This window comes from Culex quinquefasciatus, chromosome 2 (genome assembly GCF_015732765.1).
Source record: "Culex quinquefasciatus strain JHB chromosome 2, VPISU_Cqui_1.0_pri_paternal, whole genome shotgun sequence".
NCBI classification, from domain to species: domain Eukaryota; kingdom Metazoa; phylum Arthropoda; class Insecta; order Diptera; family Culicidae; genus Culex; species Culex quinquefasciatus.
In genome coordinates, this window is record NC_051862.1 from 64,771,562 (window position 1) to 64,791,013 (window position 19,452).

The following is a 19,452-nucleotide window of genomic DNA, read 5'->3' on the forward strand; positions in this document are numbered from 1 at the left end:
ACGAATAACGTGATTTTCCATGTGCCATAACTTGCTATTGTCTTCCTCTTTGGCATTCTCTCATAAGATCGGATCAATAACAATTTTAACTAAAGTTTTGGTGATTTTATTATTTTTATCTTCTCATTACCAATGGTCATGGTTTTCTGATAACAAATTCTGAAATTTCATCAGGGCTTGTTAAATTTAATAAAAAAATGGATTATTAGAATTTTTAATGTATATTAATATAAATTCAAAACCTTGTTTTGTAACCTGCTATACTTCTCCGCTAACATTTCATATAGCGCTATATCTCACGCAAAGCCTATGTACAACACGTCATTTTTGAAAAGTTAGCGTCCATTTTCAAGTAAAACTCGTTTGAGCCACCTCACTTTCGTCCATTACTGTTTACCGGGGACAAGTCGCTGTCGGCCCATTATCTAACGTGGTCAATCACTGAACAGCACCGGACAACGACGCATGCATGCAGTTCCTTCCCCGAACCGAACCCAACGGAAAGTTCTGTGTCGCGTGCCACCCAAAAAGCCTCTAACCAACCCCACTTCCCGGTAGGAAAATTTTGAACCAATTTTGGAAACTTTTTGGCTGCGCGTCACATAAATCCTTCAACCAATGAACTTACCGACTGGATCGGCCGCCAGGGTGACATTTTGGCCCAGCGCGAGCAGCAGCTGCAGCAGAACCGTCGTCGTGACCAGTGAAGATTGCGTGTGCCACCGTTTTGCGGGACGGAATCGGGTTTCCCGAAATGACCGCAGCATGTCGACTAGCGGCGGCGGCGGAGTTCGATGGCTTGCGGCGGACAACTCGTGGACGTTGCTGCGAGGACGGTAGTTGTCATTCACGGACGGGATCTGCAAAGGGAAATCAAGCGGAAGAGAGTGGGTTAGATTGAGTGTGAATGATTTATATGGGTTAGGAGTGATATACAATTGGGTGACTTGTTGGGATGGAAGTGACGAACCCAGAAGTCGAACCTTTAGTGCCAAAAAAATAGTTTGTTTTCACAATTAAAAAAGATTTTTCAGGCAAAATTTCGCTCTCGGCGACAAAATAGGTACATCTACCTTAGAGCGCTATCGTCTCAAAATAATTACCAGGTAAAAAAGTTTCTAACTAAACTTGACATCAAGTTTTTTTTTGCAAAGATCGATGCTCTTTGCACGATGAGGATCACAGTTGTATGTGGTCTAACCTGTTGGGAAGGCATATATCCATAAATAAATATCAGCTGTCACAGTTCAAAACAGTGCAACTTTGAATCCAATTAATCATCTCTGAGAACACCTTAGAACGCACTCATGGAAGACCGACAGCTGATTTCATGTTTGATAGATTGATTGCTAGATTTTATCTTTAAAATTATACACATAAAAGGTTTACCAACCAATAAATATCACCTAAAACAAATTTAATTATGGAACATCGAAAAAATGTATTTTCAATTTTGACGTCATTCAAATCACATTGCCAAACCAGCTGGTAGTTTTCCATTGCAAAGCACTCGTAACCCTGATTTGATTCTGTATTCCAAACAGAATATTACTCAGCAAATTTGGCTCGACAAATTCTGCCAACTTCATTTCGTCTTATATCATTCGTGACTTGTAACTTCATCGATCTTGTTTATCCGTTTTTTTTTGTCGGAGTCATGCAAAGCTCCATCAAAACATTTTTGACTTGCAAAGAATTTCCCAAAAAAAAAACCTCCTTTCTAATCACCTCAGATCACGACATGCCAGCTTAAGCCTTAGCCGCATTTGAGGTGGCGCACGCCAATCTCTGTTCCACCTTAAAAATATGAATTGATACGTTCGATGCGAGATACGAACCCTCTCCTAATTTGAATAGTCGTTTGACATATATTAAATCCACCTACGGGAAGAAAAGCTGATGTAATAGCGGCCGCAGATTGCAATCCCTACACCGTTTAGGAAAGACCCATGGATTTCCTGGCTGGGGGTAGTCGGGAATTGTTTATTCGCGATATAAACAAACTGGTTTCGTGAATTTCCCGTACAGATTTGGATACGATATGGAGCCTACGGATTGATTGCCAGGAATATGTAATACTATTGGTTTAGATGATGCAATGTAAAGGGTTTTGCTGACAGATTTCATCAGACATGTATGCTAGAACTAATTTAATATCACACGTTTTTGAAACTAGAAGTAGCGCCTTTAATCTCTAATCTTAAATATCAAAGTTATGCCACTTAAATGCACAAAAGTGAGCAGAAAAATGAAATAAATTCAATGTGATTCAAAAACATTGTATTTAGTTATGTTTCAAATGTTTCGACATGAAATATTCAAGAAACTATAAGTGAGTTAAAATAATACCACATACTTCATTGTCATTGATATTCAAAATTTCAAAAACTCATTCCATCTTATACGGCATGTTACCTTTGGGTCTTTCCTAACGACTCCAATGCCTATCATTATATAAAAAATCCAAAATCTCTGATTTTAAATTTAATGCTGTACAACATTGTAGAAAATACAAAAGCTGAGCAATTCTCTGAGATTTTGGTCATTCGATTCTATGATTCTGGCTGAAACTTTCTTGGTGCCTTCGGTATGCCCAAGGAGGCCATTTTGCATCATTAGTTTGTCCTTATAATTCCATACAAATTTGGCAGATCTCCATACAAAAAAGATATACGCAAAAATTCAAAATATAGAAAATTGTCTCTCCAATTAAAAAAAAAAATTTCAAGAGTGGGCAAATATGTGCATTAATTAAAAAAAAAAATGAATAACTGCGACTATTTTCAAAAAAATTACCTCAAATGGCTATAACTTGAAAAGCGTGCACCTTATCAAAATTTCACTAGAGTACTTTTTGATTGTAAATTTGATTTTACATAGAAAAATGAAGGTGAAGTTTTTTTTTGACCAATACTTCGATTTCGAAAAAAAATAATAATTCAAAATGGCTTCTTTGGGCATACCAAAGAAACCATAAAAATTTCAGCCGGATTAAAAAATATAAAAATTAAAATTAAAAAAAGACCTGTTTCTTAGAGAATTGCTTAGCTGTAAAACTCGATCTTAAAACATTATAAGTGATATGAAAAATTAAAAAAACAGCAAATACTTCGCTGGAATCAAAATATCGGTGGCTGCACCTTTAAAACGGAGTCCGTTATCAAAAAATCTGTTAAATACTTTTTATTTGAATAATTTATTGCTTTCCTCAAACATATCAAAAAATCTCGTAAATAAAAATTACATGGTTTGGAAAATTGAGTTTTTGTAAAAAAGTTAATTAAAAAATCACCGAAATTCTTTTTCCGTTTACTTATTTTTTTCTGAATAGTCCTTAGCAATACCTACAATTTTGCCGAAGACACCAAATTGATCAGAAAATTCATTCAATAGTTACAGATTTTCGAATCTTTACGTACCATTTTTGTATGGACAGCTGCCAAAATTGTATGGAGATTTGACATAAAAAAGCATTTTTTGGTCATAAGAATGGCTCCCACAAAGTTCGAGCGGAATTAAAAAAAAAACAAAAAATAAAAATGGTCGAAATCGGCCATGTTACCCCTTATTCTCAACCAATTTCGTTAAAAATTGGCACAGATGCTTAAAATAACCAAAAAAAAACGCTTGTGAAGCAAAAGATTTTTTTGGCATCCTAATGGCTGTTAAAAAAATTAAAAATGATTCTTTCGAAAAATGTAACAAAAAAGGACTTTATTTGGCCAAATTTCAATGGCTTTTTGATATTTTTTTTAATTTCAACAAAATCGTAGCTTCCACAATTTGGGCAACAAAAAGTGTTGTGTTTTTTCAAGAATATTAATAAAGTTTCCTTAAGGCTCTGGAAGGCATCATTCCAGATCGGCCTTTTGCCGGCCATGTTTGTTCTAGAAAAACATTCAAATCTTGATTCAGAATGTTTCAATCAAAAAATAGTTGTCTTTGTGTTGTTTGTAGAAGCGTTTTACATGTGGTGATTATATTTTCGTTTCAAATTTTTTATTTCTGGAACCTGAATTCAGAACTATCATTGACAGTCATTGCCCCAAAAGTGGAAGACACAATCTACCACTTTAAACTAATTTTTCGTGATACTATAGTAAAATACTCACAACTAAGCCTTTAAATATTAAAATCAGTTTTTTCAGAATGTTTTTTTCGTATTTATTTTTGTAATAACTTTTGAGAAAAACATATTTTTTAGTTTGTACTACTGTACTTACTGCCATGTTAATTTGAAAATTCAAAGCAAAGCAAAGCAAAGTAATCCACTTTAACGACCCCCGGGTCTTTTGTGGTCTCTGTTGCAAGTTTCTGCTCATTTCTTGGCGTCCGAAGGTTGTGTGTGGTGAGTCACCCAAAACCTCTTTTACGCAAATGGACCGACGTTTTACTTCCTCATCCGATAGAAGGCGTGGACAGGCAAATCTCGTCTCGAAAAATGCCACCGGGTCCGTCTGGGATTGAACCCAGGCCATACTGGGATTCAGAGGCTACCACGCTAACCACTAAACCACCGGACCCGGTTTCATTGTTTTTCAATAAAATCGGCAAAACTGCTCGTCTTGAATCATATTGCTAAAAAAAATATGACATTTTTGACATAAAAATCCCCAAATGAAAAAAATCATAATGATTATTTGTCGCAATTCGATTTATTCAAGTGTCACCAATTCGATTTTGTTAAGTTACTGATTTTTCAATACCGTCATCAGGGGTGACATTGGGTCTGGGAGGTGAGATACAAAAATGCTGAAATTCGTATGACCCAATCTCACCCCTAGACCCAATGTCTCTTCTGATGACGGTATTCAAAACTTAACACGTAGCCTTATGTGACTTGTTAAAAATCTCAAATGTTATTAGTAAATAAAATAATAGTTAATTAAAACAATCAGTATGAATTAGCAAAAGCAATTTGTCATTTTTTTAAGCTCTACAAATCCACAGATTTGAATGAACCTTATTCAAGACGATTTCAAGTCAAAAACTCCTCAACTCACTCAAATGGCAACAATTCCATCTTTCAAGTCCCTATCCAGAGGGGATTCGCAAATCGTTCCTCCAAAAGGGGCACTACAACCGATAACCTTGAACTCGATATTTTCGCGCAAACAAACCAACTGCTCAGAACCTGTTTCGTAATTTTTTGGGCGCGAAGGTATCCGACCGTCCGTCGCAAACACGTGTACCTCGTGTCTAGAATGACCTTAGCGAGAGCTTAAAGAACAGAAGTTAAAGAACAGAACTCGAGCGATCAGAACCCGCCTAGTCATCGAGCGTGCCCGGAGGGGGACTTGAGTTTGGTTTAAAAATTTGGAGACCAACTGGCCCGAATCTGAATCGAGTGGCGGGCTTGCGTTCAAGATCAACCCCTTTCCATGAGCCTTGAGCTGTTCGCGGTTTGGTTTTGTGACTTGCAGCGGTGATAGTGTTGCAACTGTCGACAGTTTAAAAAAAAGTTTGAATTTTAGCATGAGATACATAGTATCTGGATGTTTTGGGTCCAAATCGTCCCTTCGTCAATTAAAAAACTAACCAAAAATGTATTGGATCGAAAGCAGGATCGTTATTCTATCAATTAGGTCGAAAATTGGCCCTAGACCCAAAATAGGGGCATTTTCCCTACAGTAATTGTTGTTGCGTTACAATATCCAGGAAAAAACAGTGTACCCAGAATCCCTAGCTCAAGAATTCAATTAGTGTCGTCGTCGTTTGATTGAGTGACACCTTCTCGGCTGTGTTCGCGCTGAAACAACGACATCGAGCCGCGACTTTACCGGTGGCCAAGCCCCGCGTATTGCGCGTCGTGCTCCGAATTTGATCACATTTGCTCGCCGTCCGCGTACCGGCCATTAAATACTGCGCGCTAAATCAAGTCACGATTCTCGGCCGGGCTGGCATTGTTCTGAATCACATCGCGAATACACATAGACAAAACCGATTGAATGTGGGAGGTTTTATTGTCGTGGTTCGGGCCAAGCGTCGTCGTCGTCATCGTTGTTACAAGTGTCTAGCCGGTGATTGGGAATCGAATCTGGTTTTGTGTGTTTTTTTGTTATCATTTTCCTGTTTTAGAATTTTCCCAGTGCTGCCAGCGATTGAAGCAGCAATGGGAGGGGATTAGCATATAATCCCAGTTAAACATGGTTAGAGTTGTTGGAGTTGAGCATGATCGCTTCAGAGATAAAGTTGGCGTTTTGTCGACACATGAACGAACGATGTGATTGAGATTTCGATAGAATTCATGTTAAGATGAGTTAAATTTAGACTGTCATTGTTACACTGCTGATCTGATTTGAGTCCGACAGTTTGATTTCAACATTTCATTGATTTTCATATGATTGCAGAACGTTTTAGACACTATATATTTTAAAGTCACTTCGAATTCTATCGGATAACTGCATAGAAGGAAACATAGCCAATTAAACAACTATTGAAATATTTAACGGTGCACATCAAACAGAGCTTTTGCACCGAGATTTTTGTTACAGACATTTAAGTATCTTCAAAACTACCGGTACTATCGAAATATTTTTTTATTCATCCCCTAAAGTAGGGGAACAGCATCTAATTCCAGCGTGCCTCTAATGTTGGCAGGTCAGAACTTTGACATTCAATTAAAGCTAATTAAAAGCGTTTTCAACTGAAATCGAGTGATAAATAGCTCAATACGAAGTGAGCAAGCAAGTTTCTATCAAAAGTTTTGCAAAATTTGTTGTTTAAATAGTGAAAATCAGCAAATTGGATGGAGTTAGGAGCGAGTGCTTAACCTGCCAAAGATACGAGAATTTACCCTACTGTCCACAAAGTAATTTACAACAAAGTTTGACTTTTTTTACAATCACATTGTTGCAGGTTTGGATCCGTAAGTTTGACAATTTTGGAATAAGAAGACAACAACTTCCTTCGTTGCTGTGCACCCTTAAGTATACTTATATTTTTTGTTATCTTTACAGTTCCTATTTTAATCAACATTGAACTGTTTAAAACCCATTAAAAAAAATCGATGAAAATTTCCACGAAATTTACTATTTCCAATCACATATAAACTTGTTAAATAAAATTGAAATTGTGAAAAGATTGAATGAAATCGATTTTCGAACAAAATAATCGGCTTCAAGTTCGAAAGATTGATGGTCTGGCAACCCTGTCTCAAGTTATGACCAATTATGTAATATTTATGTCAATTGTTTAAGCCGGATCCCACTTCACTATGGTACATTGGGTGGCCAAGTTTCAAAAAAGTTACCTTCTCCAAATATTTTTTGGTATTTTTTTCTCGAATGTAAACATTCTAACTAAGAAAAATCCAAATTTTCAAAGCTCTAAGTTTGTTTATTACGGAGATACGCAAGCTGAAAGTCAAAAATTGAGTAAAAACTAGCGTTTGTCGTAAAAAGGCTGATTGTTTAATTTTAACATAAATCAGCCATTTCAAATATTTTATTAGGACAATTATACATCGTTGGAAAGGTAATGAGATAAGCTTTGAAACTATTAATAGATAAAATGTTGTTTCCAAACCAAAAACTGAAGTTTTCATCGAATAACTGAATCATTTTTTTGACAAAACTTATTTTCTTGTGTTTGTTAATCGAGTACTTTTTTTGCTAACCGATGCTCTCAAGTTATATGACATGGACTCACAAAAAGAAACACACAGCAGTAAATAATAAATATTTGACTTAAAATGAATTTATTACGCTTAACAAAATTTTGTTAGAGGGGAGGAGGGGAGGGGGGGGTGAAAGAAATAGGAGGGAGGGGTTGTGTCCTTAAAGTGGGGATGTATTAGCTTATCCATAATTTAATAATATAAACTTGCAATACAATATATACGCAATTCTGTTGCATTTGCAAATGTATGAAAAGACTATTTATTATAAACAATCAACTATTGAAAGACATGAAAAGTCATAAAACTGGACGTATATCATTTCAATACCATACAATTACCAAAATTTTTATGAAAAAACATTTAAAAAGCAAAAAAATAATTTGGCCGCCTGTTTGTATGGAGATGGCCCATAGTGCACTTATCTGAGCGAAAGCAATGCATAGTGGTCCAGACCGCCAAATTAAGTGGAAATTTGGTTTTCCGAAAAATATTTAAGTTTTGGAGCTTTGGGGTCGTGAGAAGAGTTGTTGCAGATGAAAAGGAGCAACTTTTGGTTTGGTTAGAAATAAGGGTGGTCGTGGTAATCGTGGATGTTTTTGAAAATCTATCCTTTCAGGAATATTTTTGTTTTTTTTTGTCTTCTAGAAAGTTGATGAGCTTGCAAATACAAACAGCTTTGTCGTAAACATCAAAATTTTATCGCATTATACGATCAAATATAGAGGAAGCATTTAAGTAATCCTTCAAAAATCAGTTTTTTTAATGTAGCAATTCAAGGTTAACTTTTAGATAAAGTGATGTTCGGGGCACTTTTAGAGCTCTAAAAACATTTTTATTTTTTTAACAAGTCAATTTGGACTAATGAGTCAAAAGTTAGAGCCATTTAAGGTAAAAAAGAAGCAAATCATAAACTTAAATATCTCGACAATGAGCAAGCCAAATGTTAAGCACTAGGTTGCATTCGAGGATAAACTTCACAATTTTTCGGAAAATAAATTTTCCACCTGATTGTCGAATTTAGAAATTCGAAAATTGTCCAACTATATATTTTCTTAAATGTATTTTTTCCCACTGAATCTGAATCTGCCCTGAGAATTGACCCACAGTGTCAGAATATTGATTTTTGGTCATATTTTGGGATTCTAACAAAATTATCATAAAAAAACAGAAACTTCGAGATATTTAAGTTTTAAATTTGCAATTTTTCACCAAAAAATGGCTCTAACTTTTGACCTTTGAGGAAGCGTTTTTTTATTACGTAACGCTAAAAAACCCCCCAAACAAAATTTCCACCTGCATTACGTAATAAAAGAACGCTCCCAAAGTCCAAATTGACTTGTCCTACATAACCCTGAGTTGCAACGTTAAAAAACTGATTTTTGATGGTTGTTTTCAGAAGTTTTCTTTAAATTTAGTCGTAGAAGGCGTGGATTACAAAATAAAATTTTGCTGTCTTCGACAAAGTTGCTTGGATTGGCAAGCCAATCAACTATCTAGAAGACAAAAAAAATCACAAAAATATTCATGAAAAGTATGATTTTCAAAATCAACTTAATCGTGAACCACCCTATTTTTCAACCAAATCAAAAGTTGCCCCTTTCCATTTGCAACAACGCTTCTGAAGGCACCAAAACCCCAAAACTTCACAATATTTCGGAAAATCCATTTTCCACGATCTGGACCACTGTTCAATGTTGGATAGATAATTAAAAGTTCTTCCAAACGAGTCTGAAAATCGAAGATCTGGCAACCCTGTCTCATGTTATAGCCACTTAAGTGTTATTTATTTACTTTTTTTTAAGCTGGATCTCACTTGTCTGTTCGAAATTTACGTCCGAATCCATCATCCGGCATATCGTTGGATAGATAAGATAATCGAAAACCTTGCGAACGAGTCTAAAAGATCGAAGTTCTGGCAACTCTGTCAAAACTTTTCGAGACTAGATCTTGATTGAACGTAATTGGTTTCATAACTTTGATTTCTGTATAATTTGTTCCAAAAAAAAATGTAGAATCCAGATGAAAATTATTTCTGGATGTTTGGTGTGATCCATATTTGGTTAGAAGTGAGGAAGGCACCAAACACGTAGCTGGATTAAGTTTGTTTTTAGATTTGCCTCGGCCAGTATCTTCATGTAGTTGTATTGCCGTTTGAATAATTATGTACAAAATATAAAAAAAAACTAACGACATTATTTATGAAGATCATTTGCAGTTTTTCCAAAAGTTCGCATGATAACCCACAAAAAAATATCATCAATTGTTAACCACATAAGACAGATATATTATGGAAAATTCCACTGATGTCCAAAATCTTTCTTTTACCTTCTTTAAGCGGGGATTATAAAGCTCAACCCTTTTTTCAGAAACTAGAAAAATCAAATCCACTTCTGCTAAAATTTATACTAGTTTTATGACCGGAGGCGTACCTGCAAACTGGCATCGCTAATCACCTCTCAGGCTCTTCTCCCCGTAGCATTGACCTGCCGAAACGGACACGGACAGGTAAAATCGCCTCATCCTTCAAATTCCTCAAATCCCAAACGACAAACAAAACACTCAAACTTCCACAGCGTCGTGTACGAGTGATGAAGTCACCATTATCTCACACACCACAGAAACCCAACCGAAGACTGGACCAACCTTAACTGTCGTCAAAGCTTTGAAACATTCACAATTCTGCCATTACTAGAACTTGGCCTGGCAGCCTCCGCACTTGGGGGACTTGGGGACTGCGCCGCCGCCGGCTTGCTGGCCTTGTGTCCGCGGCGGCTTGTTTTGCATCTCGGCAGTGTGCCTAAGTCGTCATCAGCAACACTACTAGCGCACTCCGTAGAGGGTACTTAAGGAGCGATACTGCCGCTGCAGCAGCATCACCGATTCTCACGTTTAGACAATCGACTTGGGCAAGGACGAGGAAGGTGATGGCGGCGGGTGGAAGGGTTGCCAGACAGGTTAATTTATTATTCTGTTTGAAGTGGCGTGTCTATTTAATCTGGTAGAACTGCTGCGGCTGGAGATGTGGAGGGGAACCGGTCGCTTATAAATAAAACTAAATTAATAATTAAAGCTACAACGGGTCTCCCGCGGGTCTCGTCACCACTACCTGCACGATCAGCGCCAAGTGTTGCCTCGCTCGTACAAGTTGTCTGGAACCGGGTTTTCAAGTAGCACTAAGCACTGGATTCCTGGAGAGGCACGCGTCGTGCTGGCGGAATAACACGTGAAAACACGGGGCATTAGCTGGAACTGCTTGCTTGTTGTTGTCCCGGTAGAGCGCTCATGAAACAAACAAGTTCGATGTCGTCATTTGTTTACCTTTCCCTTGTCCGCGCAACAGGAACGATCATTATAATTTATGATATTTTTCGGGGCACGATCTCCAAAATCTGCAGGTAAACAACTTGTTTACTCCAACCGATTTTCACTGCGTCACCTCGTTAGGCAGGATTCCAACGCCAGTGTAGCCAGACTTGCTGCCCACATCCCCCGGAACCTAGTCATGGTACCTAGTCTTACGTCAATTGCGCGATCCTCTCCACCGGGTGTAATGAGCCTCCGCAATTATCTTTCCTGCAGATCATCCCCGGCTGTCGACGTACACAACCCACGCCAGATTCCCCTTGGCAACACTGACACTCTGGCCTTCCGATGGACTCTGATCTCAATCGCGCGCGGCGTAGTTCCAACGTGTCCCGCATTTTTGCGTTGCGGGTTTCTTCCTCGTACCACACCGTAGTCGCACTCTTACACAATCACTAGCAAGGCGAGCTTTCGCGATCACGCCGCAGGGCAAAACTGTCACTCGGCGGTGCGCGCACGAAAAAAAAAAGTATCGCGACGCGCAATTTCGCTGGTCTATTGACCTTTTTGGGGCCGCGACGAACCGGCTCCGGCAGCCGCCCACTAGCCTAGTGCCGCCGCTCGCGACTGTTACGGTTTGTTTTGGAGGCTCGTCTCGCGCGAGAGTTCAAAAGAAAATGTAAACCAAAACAAAACTCCCGACAGCCGCTGTCGACGCGAAGTTCTGCTGCGGCGATCGACCACGATCGTGTCTCTCTCTTACACGATGGGATGGTGAGTTGGTGTGCGTGAGATCGCCGCAACCAGTTCGTGCACGAAGTTGCCTGGGCCGGTCGGGGTATAAAAGCGCCACTTCGGAGCCCGAGCAGTGTCAGTTGATCGTTGATCGTCAAAGGAAGTGGAAGAACTGTTTGGGAAGTCTACAGTGTTACTGTGTATTGGAGCGTGAGAACTTGTGCTTGTGAGGGAAGAGTTGTTCAAGCAAGTTTTAGAAGTGATATTTCTTGCTGCTCGAAAGTTGTTGTTGGACATTTCAAGGAGAAAATTATCAAACGGAAGAAGTCATTACGGGGTAATCATCGTGAACGGACGGCGAAACAGCAGCAATCATGATTTCGGAAATGTACAATACGGTCTTCAACAAGGCCCGCCTCAGTGGCATTCGCGTGGTTCCGGAGAACGCACCGTCCCTGTACCAGGAGTGCGTGAAAGCGTTCGTGGCCGAGGTGAACCGCACCAACAAGAATGGCAAGCGCATATCGGAGTTGCAATTCCTGCCGACGGCGGCGCTGGTTAATATCTTCGAAGAGATCTGCAAGTACCCGTCGCTGCGTGGGGTGTTGCGCCAAGAGCTGTCCGATCCTGTTCTGTTTATGCGGATCTTCACCGGGCACAGCTCCCACCAGCTGACCGTCGACCGTTGTCTGCGGGAGGCCAGTCTGAGTGGCAAGCCAGTTTTACCTGATCTAAGCAGAAACTACTGTGATATGGTGCGGCAAGACCCACTCCCCGTCGGATCGTCGCTCTACATGAGTCGCATTTTGGGTGCTCTCAAGCTGGGCACGTTCCTGCACGAGGCCGGTTGGGCCGCATCCAGCGTGGACGTGTTGTCCATCGCCAAGGACATGATCTCATCCATCGAGGACAACCGTTTCCACGACCAGCTGAAGCGCGAGTGCATGCAACAACTGCTCCGGGCCCAAACCAGCTGCATGGCCACGGAAGAAGCCGATCACACCTGCGAGACGCTGCTGTCACTCATCGAAGACGTCAGCGACGTCGGCGTTCTAGTCAAGTCGTTCCTGCAGGTGGCCAACCACCACTACATCGCGGAACGTGTCGACCAGTGCCATGAATGGGCACTCAAGACCATGAGCCTGATCACAGACTCCACACCGATGGATGACGTCATCGAGGTGCTCCAACTAGAGGCTCTTTTTTGCTTCTCCAAGCAGCGCTACGACCTCGGCAATATGCTAATCAGCCAGGCTATTCATCGTGCACGATCGCACTACGGAACCCCACACCGGCGGTACGCCGACGTCCTCCAGACCTACGGCCAGTGTCTGCTGCAAATGAACGCCATCTCGGATGCCATCTCGACCTTCGTCGAACTCCTGGACGTCACCACCCAGCTGTACGGCCGTCTCACCCCGCACGTCCCCGTCATCCAGGGTCACATCGCCGTCGGACTTTATCTCAAGTCCCAAGCCACCGGCCGCTTCGACATGGCCCTGCAGCACATCGAGGACGCCATCACCATGGCCCACCAACTAACGCCCTCGAACCGCCAGGTCACCGAGCACCTGGCCACCATCCGGACGCTTGTGCTGAAAGGACACGACGCCGCCCTGGCCGCCACCAAAGAAAGCAAACCAACCAAAGCGGCCAACTATCAGCGCTTCAGCTTCTCGGAGATCCGCGAAAAGTACTTTGAGCTGGATGCGTCCTTCGAGGCGATGGCTTGTTAATTGATTAGTGTGTAAGACCACAAACTCCTCCCCCCCCTTTTACAAGTATCCCGCTTATGTTAAGCCATACCACAAAAGACTTTTGCATGTATTTGTTAGTTTGTAAGTGTACGTGAAGAATCATGAAGATATTATACGAATATATAACAATAATAAAAGACAAGTTTTTATAAATACGGCACGTGTTTCCAGTTGGGCGTCCCTGAACTTTTCATCTTGCGTCGAGTATTAGGGGGTTCCCTGCTTGTTTGCTTCCTCTTCTGTGCATGCATTCAAGTCTCTAGAACTTTAAACATTTCATGTGAAGTGTAGTAAAGTATTGTTAATTTGAATCAAATTCGAATAAAAGTCTACGTTTTGAAATGTCAAAAAATAATGAAGGTAGATAAATTAATCATAACATTACCATGTAATTTTTAATACCTAACGGCAGTGTTGCCAAATTATCTTACTAATAATTGAAAGAAAATTTCTTTTGGAACCTATTCAACGATATACATAAAGTTGCTTCCGGATCACATTTTCATCAACATTTCGAAAGGCAACAAAAAGGAATGCTTAATATAAGTTGAAGAGATATCATGCCAGTGTTGCTAGATCTTCATTGTTTTTTATGTTATCCAAAAAGTTGATAATATTCCTTATCCAAAGAAATTTGTCATCAAAATTTACGATATTCGACCTTGAAAAGACAACCTCGCGTAAGTACTCATGACTTCAGGTAGAAAATTGAGGTGAAATTCTTTGCTTCCTTTCGAAACATATTTCCAATGATGTTAACCTATGTTTACATAACGAATATTGGGACATCTTCTTGGACAGCATTCTTGAATAGATTTTGATTGAAGCATATTGGCATAATGAATGTAAAGGCATTTTTTATTTAAATTATCAATATAAAAAAGACATCCAGGAAATTTTAAATCTGAATTCAAAAGGACAAAGAGGAAAAAACGAATAAAAAAAATATTCCAGTTTATTTTTCTGTCCCAAAATTCACTTGTTACCGTTAGTCAACACTTTCCGGTCAGCCACCACTCATCACCGTCCTTCTTAATTCAATTTATCAAAAGTCTGCATCAATCATTGGCAGCACTACAGAGCTGACCGTACCGCCAAAGGTCAACCAAGTAACGACAAAACGCCCGATGGGCTGCAACCGAGCACACCGACCGCACCCGCACTCTGGTGACAAAAACCTAAAAGTCAGTCACCGACGACGATTTTGATGAATTTTAATTTAATTATTAAAGCGAAATTGGCCGCCGGTCGCGCGGTCCTGGTGGTCCGTGGCCAGATGGCCCCAGAATCGACGGGAGGAACGAACAAAAAAACGGGACGTTACATTGCGACGACGATATTCTGATGTTGCAATCCTTTATGAAAACACGAGGCCAGCAAAAAATGGTCATCTATGCTGATGGCACTGGGCTGCCCCGTTGACATTTCCGTGGCCGTCGGGGACTGTCGCGAGCTGCTCTACAGCTATGCAGTTTAAATGGCACCATGTGCGGGCACTGTTTGAAAAATGACGCAATTTTGAAAACAGTTAGCTCCTGAATTCTTATTGATTTATCAGTTTGTCAATTTGTCAATTTGTCAATTTGTCAATTTGTCAATTTGTCAATTTGTCAATTTGTCAATTTGTCAATTTGTCAATTTGTCAATTTGTCAATTTGTCAATTTGTCAATTTGTCAATTTGTCAATTTGTCAATTTGTCAATTTGTCAATTTGTCAATTTGTCAATTTGTCAATTTGTCAATTTGTCAATTTGTCAATTTGTCAATTTGTCAACTTGTCAATTTGTCAATTTGTCAATTTGTCAATTTGTCAATTTGTCAATTTGTCAATTTGTCAATTTGTCAATTTGTCAATTTGTCAATTTGTCAATTTGTCAATTTGTCAATTTGTCAATTTGTCAATTTGTCAATTTGTCAATTTGTCAATTTGTCAATTTGTCAATTTGTCAATTTGTCAATTTGTCAATTTGTCAATTTGTCAATTTGTCAATTTGTCAATTTGTCAATTTGTCAATTTGTCAATTTGTCAATTTGTCAATTTGTCAATTTGTCAATTTGCCAATTTGTCAATTTGTCAATTTGTCAATTTGTCAATTTGTCAATTTGTCAATTTGTCAATTTGTCAATTTGTCAATTTGTCAATTTGTCAATTTGTCAATTTGTCAATTTGTCAATTTGTCAATTTGTCAATTTGTCAATTTGTCAATTTGTCAATTTGTCAATTTGTCAATTTGTCAATTTGCAGGCCAAGGATTGATACCTAAGAGCATGCAATGGCACTGACCTTGTTGCGTGCTCTTCGGTTGACGTCCACGTAAGGAACATCCTGGAAGGAGCGTAACTAACTACATCCGTAGTTCTGTTAGATCATCCGAATTATGTTGATCAGAACAGTATAGCTCTGGTTCCTTGCGAGTGTCCTATTTTCTTACCTCCACGTTGGCTTGGTTTTCATGATGACCTAGCTGGTGGCCTGTGGAAACGGATCGTAAACCTTGACCACCGCGGGTCAGAGTCGAGACGGCTAAAAGAAAGGGGCGCGACAATGTGGGAAAGGGAAGTAATTTGTGATTGCAGACGGTATTGTTTTGATTCGCAGTATGTTGAGTCAACTGCTGTGGATGTACCTGAAACATCGCACAACGGGGTTTCTCTTCTCTTCATTCTCAGCTACCACCTATCTCCTATTTTTATTTTGCTCTACTGATTCTCAATTCTTCACTGATTCTTCTGTTTAATATCCATCATTTGATTTTGATTTTACTAACTTTTGATTCTCTTATCTCTCAAAGCTTTTCCACTCTTTTTTACCAATTGATACTGCTGTAACAAATTTTGTTTTGTCTTTTTTCCCCCCCTTAAAAATATACTTTTCCTTAATGTACTAGTAATATCAAGTCTATTTATCATTCGCCTAATCTTTTTTGATTTTATTGCGAATTTATTTATTTGAATAATTCTTTAACTGTTCTATAAATTATCATTACTATAATCTAAGCTTGTTTTGTATCTCTATTTATGAACTATTGTCTAATTTTACATCTAATACATCTAGCTTCTCATTTTTATTCTTTAAAATACGCTCATCATTCTCTTAAGATATTGATACTTGATTTTCATAAAATAAATTCTCTTTTACTGTCTATTGTTTTCAATCTTCACCCTTTTTTTCAAACAAGTGAGGTTTGAGCCCTTACTCAATTTATGGTTAAAGGATGGTTAAAGGATTAACACAAATATTACTATTGTATTTTTGGTAAACTTTTATAACATGCTTAGGACCAAAAATTGTAACAAAACACCGCGACAAAAGAAAAAGCAACATATAAACACGACTCAACACTAGGAAAGATTTCAGGAGAAAGCAATACACAGTAAAATAACAACTAGTTTTTGAATTCAAATTAAAAATAAAACAGTTTTTGCTTTAATAAAGGTTGATAGGCACACTATGAATGGTTAGGCGCTTATACTTACATCAAACCCTACGTAATGTACCACCCCCGGCCGAGTTAAAATGCGTAACCGGAAAAGAAGGTGTGCATGCCTGGCACGAACACTCAAAGCGTGTTCTAGCGTGCTGCTCGTACTGACTCAGAGCAAGGGTGAGATGTAGGTGTAAGGGCAGTGCGTGTTCGTCGGGAACCTAGTGCATAAGATCGGTCAAGGCCCGTTCTTACACTGAAAATTGCGAATTGCGAAATTGTCAATTTGTCAATTTGTCAATTTGTCAATTTGTCAATTTGTCAATTTGTCAATTTGTCAATTTGTCAATTTGTCAATTTGTCAATTTGTCAATTTGTCAATTTGTCAATTTGTCAATTTGTCAATTTGTCAATTTGTCAATTTGTCAATTTGTCAATTTGTCAATTTGTCAATTTGTCAATTTGTCAATTTGTCAATTTGTCAATTTGTCAATTTGTCAATTTGTCAATTTGTCAATTTTTCAATTTGTCAATTTTTCAATTTGTAAATTTTTCAATTTGTCAATTTGTCACTTCATCAACTTATCAATTCGTACTCAATTTTTAACCAGTGTCCTCAAAGCTGTTCAAAGCGGATAGTTGCTGACATGGCGAAGAACCACCAGAGTTCCTAGTCCGTGTCCCCACAGCTTCTGGCCAAAATATATATACGCTATGGCGGATGGTGTTAATGGACTCGCGCGCGGTCCCCCTTCCGGAGTGCAGAGTTTGCACCGGACACATGCAATGTGATCTCGCTACTCTCGGCTGGCGATGAACCTCGGATGACGATGATGGACAACGTGGTGGTGCACACACAAGGCAACGGCAAAAGGACGGAAGTGATAGTGATGGTTTTGCACCTGGCAGACCACTTCCGGTGAATTGATTAAATAAAACAATATTTTGTGTGAATACGGTGATGGAAGTCTCATCATTCGTGGCCGGGATTGTTGGTTTTGGTAACGAGTTGAGTTATGCTGGGTGCGTCTGTATTTATATTGCGAATTTAGTGAAATTTTCAAAATGCGGTGACATTTTTTAAAATATTAAGTTTCAAAGTTTATCAAAAACGAGTGCAGAAACTATTTTCTGCAATAACTTGCATGTTATTTTTTGCAATTAAAATAATTTTGATTTTTGATAGAATTTTTAGGTGGAACGTTCATTCTTCTCTACTTTAGTGATGAAAAGTTGACCTTTTAAGCACCTAAATGAGTGCTGTAAGAACTGCACTGCCTAGTTTTGGTGTTGATAAGTAGGCCACTTTGTATCAACAGAATGACAGGAAAAGTAAGTAATTCCCGGGCAGACGGTAATAACAAAATTCATGTCTTTTCAATAACATATTTTGTTAAAATAACAGAATTTGTTATTGAATATTCTTGTAAATAATTTTTGGAAGAAAAAATAATAACGGTTTCTGTTATTTTAACAATAAATGTTATTGGGATGGTATTCAATAAAAAATGTGGAATAAGATAATAATAACAGTTTAAGTTATGTTTTCCATTTAATTCCATAATAACAGAAACTGTTATTGGTTTGATATTCCATTGGAAATGTGAAATAAGATGATAATAACAGTTTAAGTTATGTTTTTCCATTTTATTGTATAATAACAGGAATTGATATTGGTTTGATATTCCATTTGGTATAAGGAATAAGACCATAATAACAGTTTCAGTTATGTTTTCCATATCCCCGAGCAGGAGGTCGCCTGGGCGAAAAATGAGTTGGTGGCAACAACTTTGAAATATCTTGACTTGTTGAAGTTTTTTCTGAAATCAGAAATTTGGAAAATTTTATTTTTTCCGATTTTTAACCCGAAGAAATAATTATTTTGAGTTAGTTTAGATTTTTTTCTGGACTTAGCAAAATTTCCACTCACTGACTCAATTTTTAATTTTCGGCGCTAAGAATAATAATTATTCTCATAGCCTACCATCTCAAGCTGATATTTTGAAGTTTTATGTTGTTAGTGCAGAACTTTGATAAATGTTTGCCTTTTTTGTCAAACTACAAAGTGTCAAATATTGTGGTTTTTGAAATAAATCGAAATAACAGCGCGAGTGTTTTTCATCTCGCGAAGCAAATTTCTGTTGTTTCTTTTCTGAGTGTACCTCAAATGTCACACGCGAAACCAAAACAAAATTTCGCCGCGGCACCAAACTGAAATGTCGCCAGTTGAGCTGCGACAAGACTCGCGCCGCGACTTACACGGAGCACGGAATCGATCACGAAGATCGATCGGAAATCGTTCTGTGAGCGTGGATTCGATCTACCGGATGGACCATTTCATGATGTCTAGCTTGGAGAGAACATTACGGCGCTTTTGATTTTCAAATTGATGGCTAGGTCTTCCCATTTTGACTCTATAGAGCTTATTCAATCGGCACCCGCAACATCCCGCATCAGCAAAACTCTCCCGGTGAGAGGACACAACGGACCGGATTGAGGTCCCTCGACAATGAGGCCACTTATTTTTGTTTTATTCAGACGGAAATCCATCCGTATTCACCCAAGTAGCACTCATAACTTGTCGACTGTTGAATAATAGTTAGACAGCTGT

The 19,452-nt window shown here is 38.8% G+C and overlaps 2 protein-coding genes across 2 annotated transcripts in view; one reads left to right on the plus strand and one right to left on the minus strand.

Moving 5' to 3' along the window:
* LOC6043172 (Ig-like and fibronectin type-III domain-containing protein 1) overlaps nt 1-19,452 on the minus strand; it is a 304,229-nt gene that overhangs the window by 82,756 nt on the left and 202,021 nt on the right. Inside the window, exon 3 of the mRNA XM_038257502.1 lies at nt 629-860. Coding sequence (XP_038113430.1) covers nt 629-767 — 139 coding nt within the window. The 5' untranslated portion in view covers nt 768-860. The remainder of the gene's footprint in view (nt 1-628; nt 861-19,452) is intronic.
* Nucleotides 11,778-13,571, plus strand: LOC119767840 (amyloid protein-binding protein 2-like). Its single transcript, XM_038257501.1, has one exon. It carries the CDS (start codon nt 12,034-12,036, stop codon nt 13,393-13,395), a length of 1,362 nt encoding a protein of 453 aa, XP_038113429.1. The 5' UTR covers nt 11,778-12,033; the 3' UTR covers nt 13,396-13,571.